General features: G+C 35.4%; 1 protein-coding gene across 1 annotated transcript; it reads left to right on the top strand.

Moving 5' to 3' along the window:
* The first annotated feature begins 12874 nt into the window (after positions 1-12874).
* On the top strand, positions 12875-14438 carry LOC122029714 (phosphoserine aminotransferase 1, chloroplastic-like). Its single transcript, XM_042588821.1, has one exon. The coding sequence runs from the start codon at positions 13003-13005 to the stop codon at positions 14263-14265; it is 1263 nt and encodes a 420-aa protein (XP_042444755.1). The 5' UTR covers positions 12875-13002; the 3' UTR covers positions 14266-14438.
* Positions 14439-14740: the final 302 nt, after the last annotated feature.

The following is a 14740-nucleotide window of genomic DNA, read 5'->3' as shown; positions in this document are numbered from 1 at the left end:
CAGTTTAACCCAATTTAGTCGTCGTCCTATTGCCGCCCATCGAAATCAGCTGACGGTCAGATTCCTTCTCAGGACGGCAGGAGGCCACGGACGGCAGATGCATTACCCGCACAATGATAACTGCTCCAGACGCACGACCAATTTGCTGACTGTTCAGAAACAGAGAACAGCATTTCAATGATTTCGATTGCTACGAGAACCAGAAGAATTGTGGTTACCGTAGCTTAAAGCCAGTCGATATTTGGAGCCTGTCTGAGCTAGACGTCTTGAGCAGCGATTTGAACGCTGGAGTAGGTGATCGGGGCAATCAATTACCCTCTGTGGGCGTTTGTGCCGCAGCAGTTTAAATCTTCTGTCCCGAAATTTTTCTGTCCATTTGTCTACGTAGAAAATTACAAATTGGAATAGTATTTCTCGTGAGAACCATGTGACGCCGAAGACAAAAAAAGTCAAAATTGCCAAAAACCTTTGTCAAAATAGCTCTCTCTATGCCCTAACCCAGGGTCGGCTCAAGGCATAGGCCTTAAAGGCCTATGCCTAGGGCCCCAATTTTATTGGGGCCCATTGATTAATTAATTAAAGATATTAAAAAAAATTAAATTAGCATCATTAATATTAATTAATTATAAATGTCTTGCTAATTCATTAATGATACCTTGTCAATTAATTCATTATCGATTCCACTTCCTATTTATACCTTCTATTGGGGTCCATTGATTAATTAATTAAAGATATTAAAAAAATTAAATTAGCATCATTAATATTAATTAATTATAAATATCTTGCTAATTGACACCTTATTAATTAATTCATTATCGATTCCACTTCCTATTTATACCTTGTACTTATCTTTATTTTCTCATTAATTGCCTACTTTATATGAGATTTTATTCTAACTTAAATATAATTCATTTTTAAATTTACATATTTCTTTTTTTTTATTATTACTCCGATTCCCATTTTATTTTGTAATTAGTAATACTATTCTTATAAAACCTAATGAATTCTTTTCTCCTCAATATTTCTTAAAAATCTTAATAGTTCTATCATCAGTGCATTGTGCCCTTTTCTTTTTTCATCAGCGATTTTGCATGCTTCTCCTTCCTCACAGATGATACTCGCAGAGAACGTCCTTCTCTTCCTTTGCCGATAATATTTCTTCCTCGCTCTTTCTTTTTATTTCTCGATAATAATATGAATTAGAGATTTTTTTATCATAAAATACAAAGTAAAATGTATTAGCAAAAATAAATTTTTTAAAATTAAAATTAATAAAGTCTATTCGACATTCTAACTAAAAAGATTGAATAATTTAATAATTTTATTAATAAAAAATAAAATTATTATCAAAATACCAAAACTAAATTTTATATAAAAAATTATCTCCTTTTAAAAAAAATATTTAATTCTTTTTAATAACTAATTTTAAAAATATTTTTTTAAAATTATTATTTTCGGTCCCAAATCTAAATGAAAAATGTTTTAAAAAATTAAAAATATATTAAAAAATTTTATTTTTTAATTTTTTTGCCTAGGGCCTCAAAGAATTTTGAGACAGCCCTGCCCTAACCCTTTCTCCTTTCCACAACTTCTGTCCCGATAAAGGCCCACCGGTTTCGAAATCCCTCTATCCCTCAACTGTCGACGACAATAGGCGGCACCATCGAAGCTGCTCCCGTCTCCTTTCCACATTCGACGCGACCCCTTCCCAACTTCGACGGCAGCAGGCAGCACCCCACCTTCGACGGGAGAAGGCAACACCATCGACGTCCCCTTCCGAAGTCGACGACCTCCCCTCCCGAAGGTCGCCAGGACTTCTAGCTTCGTCTCCGCCTTTCCTTGACGAAGATCCTCCTTCGTCTCCGCCTTTCAGGTATATGGTTCTAGAAAATTTTACTTCTTTTTTCAAGTTCTTTATCTGGTGGAATCATTTTGTTTTTTATTTTATTTTTTTCTGTGTTTTTGTTTCTGCTTCTGGTGGAATCTGTGTTCTTTATTTGTGTCATGTGATTCCACCAGGTATGTGCTGTGTTCTTGAACAATTTTGCTTCTTTTTTCTATGTCACTAAATCTGGTGTAATCATTTTGTTTTTTATTTTGTTTTTGTCTGTGTTTTTGTTCTGCTTCTAGTGGAATCTGTGTTCTTTATTTGTGCTGTGTGATTCCACCAGGTTTGTGCTGTGTTCTTGAATCTTGAATCAGTTTATTTCTGTATCTGTTTCTTGTGTGAATTTGCACTTTCTCTTTCTGTTTCAGTTTCTTGTGTCAATTTGCACTTGTGTCAATTTCTAGGTAAAAAATATGATCTGTGTAACCATTATCTATAACTATTTTGTCATCACATTGTGATATGTGTAGAAAATATATACATTTTTTGATTATTTTTTTTGTTCAGGATCAAGGTAATTATCATGGAATTGTCGTTGGCTAAATCTACAAGTTGTCGTAGGTTGAATTTTGATGCAAATGAAGATTGTCGGGATAATGAGTTTGATGTTATTGATGAGGGTACAGACTCTACCATGTTATTGATGAGTTCTGACACATCTATCATAGAAGAATTGATGTCAAAAATCGGTATGGAATTTAAGATAGAAGAGGATGTCTATGAATTTTATTTGAAATATGCTAAACAAGTTGGATTTGGCATAAGGAGTAAAAGCCACAATGATAAATCAGATAAATTTGTTGACAAGATTTTTCATTGTTGTGCACAAGGAAAAAGGGGAAAAGACAAATGAGATGTTTATATGAAATCTCATCGTCCTGAAACAAGGTTTGGTTGTGAGGCTAAAATGAAGATTAGTTGTCGAAAAAATAACAACTTGAGTGTGGAGCAGTTTTTTAAAGAGCATAATTATTATCTTTCAAATCCAAACAAAACTCACCTCTACAGAAGTCATAGGAATATATCATCTTCTGCGGCAATACAGATTAAGATGACAAGTGATGTGGAAATCTCCCCAAAAGTATCTCATGATCTTATGGTGAAACAAGTAGGTGGGAGGGAGAATTTAGGTTTTATTCCTCAAAATTACAACAACTACTTATGATCAAAAAGAAAATAAAAATATCAGACTTGGTGATACAGGAGGTGTATTAAAATATTTGCAGAAAATGCAGTTTGATGATCCTAATTTTTTTTATGCTATTCAAGTTGATGAAGATGATTTGATAACTAATATTTTTTGGTGTGATAATAAGATGATAGCTGATTATGGTAATTTTGGAGATGTTGTTTGCTTTGACACAACCTACAAGAAGAACAATGAATGTCGTCCAATTGTGTTGTTTGTGGGTGTTAATCATTATAAGCAATCCATAATTTTTGGTGCAACTTTATTATATGATGAAACATCTTTGACATTCGAGTGGTTGTTTGATACATTCATTAAAGCTATGTGTGAAAAAAAAACCAATAACTATTCTTACATATCAAGATGCAGCAATGACAAAGGCTTTGACTTCCAGATGGACTGAAACACATCATCATTTGTATATTTAGCACAGTTATCAAAATGCGGCAATACATTTGAGTGGAGTTTTTTTTTTAGTTCAAAGAGTTTACTAAAGATTTTGCCTCGTGTATATATGATTTTGATGAAGAAGAAGATTTTATTTCAGCTTGGAACATGATGTTGAATAAGTATGCATTTGAAGACAATGATTGGTTGAGACGTATATTTTGCATAAAAGAAAAATGGGCTTTAGTATATAGACGACATATGTTTTGTGCAGATATGACTACAACCCAAAGAAGTGAGAGCATGAATAATATTATGAAAAGGTACGTCACTTATCAACACAAGATTTTAGACTTTTTCAATCACTTCCAAATATTGTTTGATGATTGTCGATATGAGGAGTTAAAAGCTGATTTTAGATCAAATACAAGTGTTCCATGTCTATTGTATCCAATTGAAATTTTAAAGCATGCATGTTCTATTTATACTTCTGAGGCATACAAATGTTTTGAACAAGAGTGGTATAAATCTCATGATTCTATTATACAAATTTATGAGGATGTTGGATCACATATAAAATACAAAGTTACTTCTCACAAAAAGAGTTATCATCATATAGTTACACTTTATTCATGGGGTTAAAAGATTGAGTGTAGCTGTAGAAAATATGATTTTGCTGGGATTTTGTGTTCTCATATTTTGAAAGTATTTACGATGAAAAAAATCATGAAAATCCCAAGTGAGTAAAGCAAAAGATGCATACTTTGGAGTTATTGAACTTGTTGCAAACAAAGGTAGTTTGGGTCCAAAAACTTGCAACAGTATGCGATATAAAGAATTGAGTGGATTGTATGTTCAACTGGTTACCAAGGCAGCAAAGAGGGAAGACACTTACAAGGTTGTTAAAGATGATTTGTTGAGTATGTTTCAGATAGTGGATGAGAGGTTACAAATTAATGAACCAATTGTCCAACACTCTATTGAAAGAGAGTTTGAAATTGGCGAAGGAAACTCTCTTGGAGTCAAAGGAATTAAAGCAAAGAAGAAAGCGGTTTCAGGTAAAAGATTGAAAAGTGGCTTAGATAAGATTTCAAAGAAAAGAAAAGCGGCGAGGAAAAATAACCAAACTTCAACAATTGTTAAGGTTTCACCCTCTTTCTTATTAAAGTGTTGTTTATTTGTTGTCATTTCATTTGAGAAAATATATAGAATTAAATCATTCTATTTTTTTTTTTGTATATCAGGCTATAGAAGAGCATTATGAAAGTATATCCAGCATGCCTAGTGTTGAAGGTTTGAGTATGGCCGAAACTCAATTTCAACCACTTTTGTCAACACAACTATCTCAGGTTCATTCTGATATTGGTTATTTTCAGACAAATGACCAGGAACGATGGTAAGAAACTAACTCTTCTAATGGATATTTAATTGTTTTATAATTTGAAAGGATTTAGAGAGTATCTAAGGAAAAAGTAGACTGGAATTATAAATGTATTTTTTCTTCTTGGATTCAATGATATTTTTGTTAAACCATTGCCCTAGTGGCTTATATCACATATGAAAGATCCTTTTTCTGCTTTATAAATAGCAGCCTATCATGGTTTTCATATCTCATCAGCAACTATTCCCTTTGCATTTCATCCTTTGCTCCATTTTGCATTTGTCCCGTGGCCACACATGGAATACGCATCCTGCTATCTATTTAATTGCCCCGTTTTATGCTTCCTTACTGCATAAAGAGTTTCTCATGTAATGTTTGTTAATGGCTAATGCAAAGTCAACATTGTTTAATGAGCAACTAAGACACACATATTGTTTGATGGTTAGTTTAAATGCTTAACTTTCCTATCTCAATCACTACACAAAATGTTGCTGTCAACATGCAACATTGTCCTATACTCTGAACACTAGCGCTGAGTTTTTTTCTCAGTCTGATGGCTAGTTTTTTTCTCTCCAGGGGCATCAATTGTGTGGATGTTGCTACAATGGAATGCATGTCAACAAAAAGTGATTGATGTCAATATAGATATATGTTTCTATTATGTTATATTAGCATGCATTGATGTACACAAGGATAATTGTTTCCTAATTGTGAATATCTTATTTTTGCACATCGCAAGTCGGAGGAGGGCACTTGCACTTGTTCTTCGTGATCAAGTCGTGATTCTTATTACCATGTTAAAATTGCTGACAACTTCTTCTTGAATTAAACTTGAAGATCATGATACTTGAAATTGCTTTTGTGGTGTTATTATCACCTAACATCTAGCCACCGTAAATGCTACTCTAGGGGGCATTTTTTTGTATCTGTAATTGTATGGTAACTATAGCAATATACTTGTGTGTGCTAATAAGTATGTGATGATATCTTAAGTAATTAGCACTACAATATCAATGTGTGCTTTCCACATATGTATGCACTATTAAGTTGATTGAAGCAGTCATTGTGAGGTTTCAGTTGTTTAAGAGAAATGCACTGTGATTTGTTTCTGTATCAAATTGCAATCAAGACTTTGGATTGGTGCTGTTTATGTGACTTACTAATTCCCCATTGTTTGGATCGATTCAGCAATCGTTCGAAATCATTAGTCTATGGTCTAGATAACCCTTCTATTAGTGTATGATATTACGAATAACTCATAATTTGTTTGAAAGTTATATGAACTTAGGCACTTTGTAGAATTTGGTTTCAGATTCTTGAATCGTTTTATTTTGACTGCAACATTTCGATTTATTTGTTGTATATATTCTCAACCAGTAGAACTCTCCTGGCAATTGAATACCTGGTTTCACATGCTGCAAGAAGAAGATTTTAAATTGCACAAAAGAAGCGAAGTTGGCTATGTTTCAGTTTGCCTCCTCTTGAATCGTTCCCAGCATTTAGTGCATTTCCGTGGCGATCTCCTCCGCCGACATGCGCCGGCGATCGCAGGTCGGAGGAGGGTTATTCTTACGCAACAAAGAGTGATGATTAATGTCTCCTTTCCATTATAATGCATGTGAAATTGTGTTCTAGTAACTAAAACGAGATTTGTAAAATATAGATATTTCTTGTTATTTAGTGAACTATGAGTCCACAATTTTGGTTGTGATTGAATCATGTTTCTCTATATTGTTGATCAAATTTACATAAACGTCTTCAAATTTATATAAATAGTTGTGTGAAAGTTAGTAATAGCAATAGAATGTACATCCATATACATCGTAACTATCATCTTATAATTTTGCTTCTTGTTCTTGTAATATTAAAACAATAGTCATGGTAACAATTTTGCTTCGTGAATTTTTTCCATTATTCCATATTTCTCATCTTCCTTGTCCCTATCGATCAAGTCCTATAAGTTCACTAAAAGCCATTAGAAAAAATGGTCGTGTATATCAACAATATCTTTGAGATTAACAAAAACGACATTTAAAGTGGGAAGCAATCTCGGCAATATGTGCTAAGGATGACTTAGACATGGATAGGCAAAGATAATATCATAACATCATTTGTTGACATACGAAGCTAACTGAAGAAAACATAATTAATTTCCATCCATAAATAATAAAAGCACATGTCAACATCATCCATAATTATATTTCTTTATCACATTACTACTAAACCAGACCAACTAACAAACAAAACAAATATATAGCCAAAAGAAATAAGTCCACTGTCACTAATATTCAGACGATAAACGGTACATTCCAATTTCTCATATTGTGACCAGGATAAGAAATGCATTCACTTCCTACTCTCGGCTCCACTTTTGGCAACATCCTTGAATGTATATCACTCGTGTCTTCATTTAGTCTAGTATCAGATCTCACCCACTTTAACCATCCATGTCGCTTACATCCATAATATAGTCTTCCTAGGTTGTTGATTGATCTAAATACTAGCACCAATGCTCTTAGCCCGCAGTACTTGCATTGTACATTTTCAAATTTGGTATGATCGATACTGCTGTTACTTGATGATGTCATTCAACAACAACCTATAAAATAAAATTCAACAAAATTAGAGCTAATTAAGAGAACCCCTTCAGAGTTTGAAATGAGACAAATTAAATCTTCAAAGTAAAGGAAAAAAGCATCATCTAATTTATGTGTAACTTATAATGATGTACCTCATTATGGTAAGCATGCTACACAAATTATGTCCCTTCGACTGCTAATGTTTTCTTGGTAAAATGTTTACAAAATGAATCTAAAAGGAAGATTCTTTCTTTATGTTATAGTTTTTTCAAATTTGTCTTTATGCATCAACATTTTCTACATTTGAAGCTAAAATATAATTATATAATTGATTGTAATGGAATAAATCACACTTCATATTGGCAGAAATTGGCACAAGTGCAAATTGGCACAAGAAAATTGGTACTCTACCATCATAATACTGGATGTGAAATTAATCCTAAAACACATATAACTAATATCTCTAGTCAAAAAAAACTTTAACAATATGTTGCTTTCTAGTGCATTTTAATTTAGGATTTTATGTTGCTCTAGGTATTATGTTAAAGTTAGAATTCTTTTTCTTATTTAACTACAACATCTCCTCTTTTATGGCTTCTCACCAATATTTATCTATAGTTTTGTTCTTATGCAGGTTGAAAATATTTGCGCCTATATCTATGTTGCTTTGCAGTTTTATTCTTCCTGTCAATTGGACTGGTGGAACACTAGGGAAGAACAAAATCTTGACATTTAGTGACATAGAAAAAAGAAACAAAATTTTTCAAGAACATAGCACATACCTGGTGGAATCACACAACACAAATAAAGAACACAGATTCCACCAGAAGCAGAAACAAAAACATAGAAAAAAATAAAATAAAATGATTCCACCAGATAAAGAACTTGAAAAAAGAAGCAAAATTTTCTAGAACCATATAACTGAAAGGCAGAGACGAAGGAGGATCTTCGTCGAGGAAAGGCAGAGACGAAGCTAGAGGTCCTGGCGACCTTCGGGAGGGGAGGTCGTCGACTTCGGAAGGGGACGTCGATGGTGCTGCCTGTTACCGTCGAAGGTGGGAAGGGGTCGCGTCGAAGGTGGGAAGGAGACGGGAGCAGCCTTAATGGTGCCGCCTGTTGTCGTCGACAATTGGAGGGACAGAGGGATTTCGCACCGGTGGACCTTCGTCGGGACAGAAGCCGTGGGAAGGAGAAAGGGTTAGGGCACAGAGAGGGCTGCATCGAACACGTTTTTCGCATAAGAGGTTTTTGACGATTTTGACTTTTTTGGTCATTGGCGTCACGTGGTTCTCACGAGAAACACTGTTCCAATTTGTCATTTTCTGCGTGGGACAGAGGGACAGAGGAGTTTCGGGACAGAAGATTTGAACTACGAACTAGTGCCGCAGAGGAAGTGGTCAATTTCATTCCTTTTCACCTAGTTTTGTTGGATTTTAAAGTACATTTTTGGGGCGTTCCTTAATAGATGTTTGAATGACAATGCAGTTCCGAGACGATTAAGTGGCTAGCCTATGAAATACTGACAATTTAAACTTTAAAATTTGAAATTTGAAATTTAGTATAACTAAGGTAAATATCTTCTTCGTATGTGAATCATTATTTCAAGAGCTAATAACCACCTATGATTTATCTTTATGACGGATTAGCGGGGACGCTGGATGAGTGCAATCACTTTTTGCTAACTTGAATGATAATGCAGTGTGCCTCCCATGGACTACCTAAGGTAATTAGTAGACTATAATTTGTACATTTAGTATGCGAGTCAGGATTAGCAGAGTATAAATCCTTGTACTAAGAAAACTCATCCTCTCATCCATCTGGGTCCTTAGTTATTTTGATTTACCTCCCTCGTGATGATCTTGAAATCGTTTGACTGAGTCATTGGAGATGAACGAATCACCTTTTTACACATTGAATGATAATGCAACACTCCCACGGGCTTAATTGAGATGTTAATTAGATGTTAGATTTGTCTAGTGAGCAAAGAGTCAAATCCCAGGACTAGCGATATGTAAATCCTTGCACCCTATTACAACTCACTCTCTCATCTATCTTACCTCTTAGTTATCATGATTTACCTCTCACTTATTATTCTAGAGCGAGTTGATGGAGGCACTGGGGGCGAAAGTAATCGTTTTTTCGCAATTGAATAATAATACACCACCCATGTAGTGATTTGCTTGGTTTTCTGATTTACTTCTCTATATATGACTATGTGACTAGCCGTATGGGATGTCTAAGGCTGGCGTATGGCTTTTTGTAGAAGGCCCCAAGGCATAGTCGAGTTAGTCATCGTATGGTAGATTTATAGAAATGAATAAGGGTTGATTTCTGACGAAGCCGACAAAAATATCCTCCAATGTGGTTACCTACTCGATTTTTTGATTATCTCTCTACAGATAGTTGTAGGATCAGCCGTATGGAACGTTCAAGGTCAACGTATGACTTTTTATAGAAATTGAATGCAACACCCCTTCACCTAGGAAGCTTCTGAGCATGCCTAAAGGTTCTTCGTAATTTATCTCTTTTTCACATGCTCTAGGGTTAGCAGTGGAAGGTGCATGTTATAGGTGGCAAAAGGGGCAAAAGGCGAAACCCTCGCCCTCAGGGCCCCCGCCGCACCCTGCCCAGGGTCATCACGAGGGAGGTAAATCACGGTAGCTCGGTGGCAAGTACGCAGTGGGCCGAGACTTTTTGCACAGGGATAGGGAATAAATCCCCGTTGCCCTGCGGACTCGAACCCATGTTCTCAGTGGCAAACTTCCACGCCTTTATCAGCCGAGATAACCCCGTGGGGCGAAGGTGCATGTTATAGGGTTAGCATTGGAGAGGGTTAGCAGTGGAGGGTGCATGCTATAGGGTTAGCAGTGGAGGTTGCTGGTACTCGCTTTAATCAATATGATATGTAACTCTAATTATATTATATTTTTTTTAGGAATAATATAGATAAAATGTCAGCACTTAAGAATTGAATATATTCTTAAAGTATATATATTCTAGCATTAAAGTATATATATTTTAAAACATGTTAAAATTATGTTTATCAATTTTGCATTTTTTTGATAAGTAATTTTACTTTGTGTATATTTATTTAATTTTCAATTTACATATGAATAGGATTATTTCAAAATTAGAAATGTAATGAACTCTAGATTCATAAAGTTTGAACTATTGCAGTGTACTTGTTGGATTGAATGATAAGAAGGTAAAAGATAAAGAAGTGACGATTGAATTTTATTTTTAATAGAATGTATTAGAAATTAGAGTAAAAGGTAAACTCGTCATTTTAGAAGTTCTTTGGTGGCCTTATATTTTTTGAAAGAGGGTAAATTATGAAAGATATTTTTCTAATACAGCAGTCTTTTATATTATTGAGGGAATGTATTGAAAATTGAATTAGGTGTTTGTTTCATAAAGGAAGAGATGAATATATTATTTTCTGAACCATATAGTTGTTTTTAAATGTTGCTTTGTAGTTAAACCACTGTAATTCGTATGAATTTTGAATGTAGCTTTGTTTAGGATTTCTCAATGTTAAATTGAATTTTACGATTTTAATATTTTTAGAGTATTTTGGTAAATTTTTAATTAAAATTAATGACCAAATTAAATTTCTATCGTTATATCTAACAACGGAGTTGAACAATTAGTGACGAAAATTTATTTTTCATTATTAGTTTAGCTATATAATTAAATATTTATCGTTAGTTAGCGACTTATAACAACCCTATTAAATTTAGACAATTTTGATTCCATCCTTAAAATTAATTTTCTTTGAAATGCACCGTATATTCTGCGGCTACGAAGATGGCGAGGTGGTAACGGAACAAACGTACAGCGACTCCACGAACACTTTCTGGTGAAGATGGCGCATAATAGCTTTTTTTTCCTTGTCCAAAGAGCAAAGGTGAAGATGGTGCTTCACTTTCTGGTGAAGCATCCTTCTCGGAAGAAGTAGGTATTGAAAAATTAGCACAACGGTTCAAGCATTGCCAAGTGATTCAAACCGGCGGCCAAAACCAAAGACTTTTACGAACTTGACGTAGACCTAGGTTGTCAAAAATAAATCTGATTTTACAATTTGATCTGACCTAAATCGCTAAAAAAAAATTATATTCATATTATAAATTTTTAGATTTAGATCGAATTATTGATCTAAATTTAAGATTTAGTAAGTTTATTTTTATTTTTAGGGTTAAATTAAATTTTATTTTTAAAAATAAGATATATATATATATATTAATATAATAATAATAATAATAATAAAGAATTGTAAAAAAAAAATAATTTTGTCGAGTCAGATTCAGATTAGACGAGTTGGTCGGATTTAGATTCAAATTCATGAATTTGAGATTGAATTTAGATTCAGGTAGAGTTCAGAGATTTTTAAAAAAATTATATGACCAAAGATAAATTATGTTAATTAAGTGGTTGACAGATGAGTTATTTCATAATACAGATATTCAATTCATGTGGAAAAGGTGATTCATTTACCCCAATGTCCCCACCAACCCGTCCTTAGGCCAACACAGAGGAGATAAATCACGGGTGGCTACTAGCCATTAGTGCAAATGGCCAAGACATGGGGGAGGTTATACTCGGTCACGCCGAGTTTCGACCCCAAGACCTCATGTGACAACACCCCATATCTTAACAATCGCACCGCCCCGAAGGACGATAAATTATCCAATCCAGCAGCTTCAACCCTTTTACTAAGATTATCAATATCAATTGCTTTATTACTATATTTAAAATTTAAAATAAATGATCCATTTTATTAAATTTAGATAATTATTTTTCACTACTCACTACATCAAATATCCTAAAATTTTCATCACCATTAATTTTTTATTATTTTTTTCTTCCGTTTTTTATTATTATATTTATCGAATGAGTGGAAGAAAAGAGATTGAATGGAAGGAAAGAGATTAAAAAGAAATATTATTTTATTTTTAAGATAAAAGATTTATTCCCTAAATTTAGAGAATCACTATTCATCAAATCTAAATTTAAGGAATGAATAAGATAACTGATATAGAAAATTTTTAATTAATCTATTCAAAAATTAGGATAAAATTTTTAAATAGGATAACTTTTATATTATATCCTTATATATTTTTTACTATTTTAAGGGTTCGTATTTATCTATAATTTACTCTATCTATTAATTATATATTAATGGAGGGGATAGCACACTCATCTTTTATCAACTCATTGGTGAATTGTTTAGTAAAAGGCTTATGTATTAATAAGTTATATCTTAATGTATTAATAAGTTATATATTAATATATTGCTTGATTAAAAATGTACTTATATCATGAATTTATATATATCTTACTATATTTGGTTTTGTAAAATTTATTAATTAATTATTAAAAAAAAGGTCAGTATACATTTATTTATTTATTGGTAATTTTTAGTAAACATTTACCAAAGCGTAGGGTCGGCGTGCCTCAGTATACCTAGCCAAGTTTCTTTTGCCTTTTCCTCCGCCGCCAACTTCGCTCCTCCTCGCTTCGCTCCTTCTTCTTCCCTCGCACTTCGCACTTCTCAGATCGCTCTCTCCCGCCTGCTGCGATGGCTGCCTCATCCTCTCCCCACGCTCTCCTCGTCCAGCAACCCCTCCGCCCTTCCTCCCCCCTCCCTTGCAAGCAGGCGCTCCTCGTTGCGCCCCTCCGCCGCAAAACTCGCCTTTCCACCATCTCCTGCACTGCCGTCCGATCTCCCCCGGTCTCGCCCTCCGTCGCCACCGGACGGATCTTCAACTTCGCCGCCGGCCCTGCCACTCTCCCGGAGTCCGTCATCCTCAAGGCTCAGGCCGAACTCTACAACTACCATGGCTCCGGCATGAGCATCATGGAGATGAGCCATCGAGGGAAGGAGTTTGACGCCGTCATCAAGAAGGCTGAGTCCGACCTCCGCCTCCTCCTAGGGATATCCGACGACTACGCCGTCCTCTTCCTCCAGGGCGGCGCCACCACCCAGTTCTCCGCCGTCCCTCTCAACCTCTGTGCTCCCGGAGACAGCGCAGATTTCGTCGTCACCGGATCGTGGAGTGACAAGGCCTTCAAGGAGGCGCAGAAGTTCTGCAAGGCCAACCTGATCTGGTCCGGCAAATCTGAAAAGTACACGAAGATCCCCGCGTTTGATGGCCTCGAGCAGAACCCGGACGCGAAATTTTTACACATCTGCGGCAACGAGACGATCCATGGAGTGGAGTTCAAGAATTACCCCAGTCCTAGCAATAAAAATGCGCTTTTGGTGGCTGATATGTCGTCCAACTTCTGTTCGAAGCCTGTTGATGTTTCGAAATTTGGCTTGATCTATGCTGGGGCACAGAAGAACGTTGGTCCCTCCGGCGTCACGATCGCGATAGTGCGCAAGGATCTCATTGGCAATGCCCAGCCTATCACGCCTGTGATGCTGGATTACAAGATCCATGCTGACAGCGCTTCCCTCTACAATACTCCGCCTTGTTTTGCGATCTATATCTGCGCTCTAGTATTTGAGGACCTATTGGAGCAAGGTGGGTTGGCAGGGGTTGAGAAGAAGAACCAAAAGAAGGCTGGAATTCTTTATGATACCATTGATGAGAGCAATGGGTATTACGTATGCCCTGTTGAGAAGTCAGTTAGATCCCTGATGAATGTTCCTTTTACTCTGAAAAAATCTGATCTTGAGAAGAAATTCATCGAGGAGGCTGCAAAGGAAGGCATGGTTCAGCTGAAGGGACATCGATCAGTGGGCGGTGTTCGGGCTTCCATTTACAACGCTATGCCGTTTGCAGGAGTTGAGAAGCTCGTTGCCTTCATGAAAGATTTCCAAGCCAGGCACCCTTGATTTTGTTATTTCCTATTCTCGGTTGCAACTCGAGGCTTTCTTGTTTTGCTTGTGGTTTTGTTGTCCTATGGATCGAATCCAATCCTTGCTTCACTCTGTCTTTTACTATGTGCCGACTTCTAGAAATAAGGCCATTTGTTTGTCTCGGCATCAGAAAGATCAATTTTCTGTCAGATGTAGATCGTGTCTTCCTTGATCTGATATAATTCTATAACTTTTGATATGCGATTTCTTGCAGGAATCAGAAGATCCTTTTGTCTGCTAAGCAACTGATCTCCTGCAATATTTTTCTTGCACTTTCTTTGTGCCTTGTGCTTTATGCTTGATGAATATTCATCTTTTATTTTTTATAAGACATGTTCAGCTCACCTTCTTGTGATTATCTATGTGAGTTTGGTATAGCATTTATTTGTGAAACATTTTCTGGTGTAGCATTTATTTATTTGTTTATGTTTATTGGTGCCACAGTTATTTG

Source organism: Zingiber officinale, chromosome 10B, assembly GCF_018446385.1.
Source record: "Zingiber officinale cultivar Zhangliang chromosome 10B, Zo_v1.1, whole genome shotgun sequence".
Classification (NCBI taxonomy): Eukaryota; Viridiplantae; Streptophyta; class Magnoliopsida; order Zingiberales; family Zingiberaceae; genus Zingiber; species Zingiber officinale.
The sequence above is the reverse complement of the archived record's forward strand: the minus strand, read 5'-3'. Positions and strand labels throughout refer to the sequence as shown.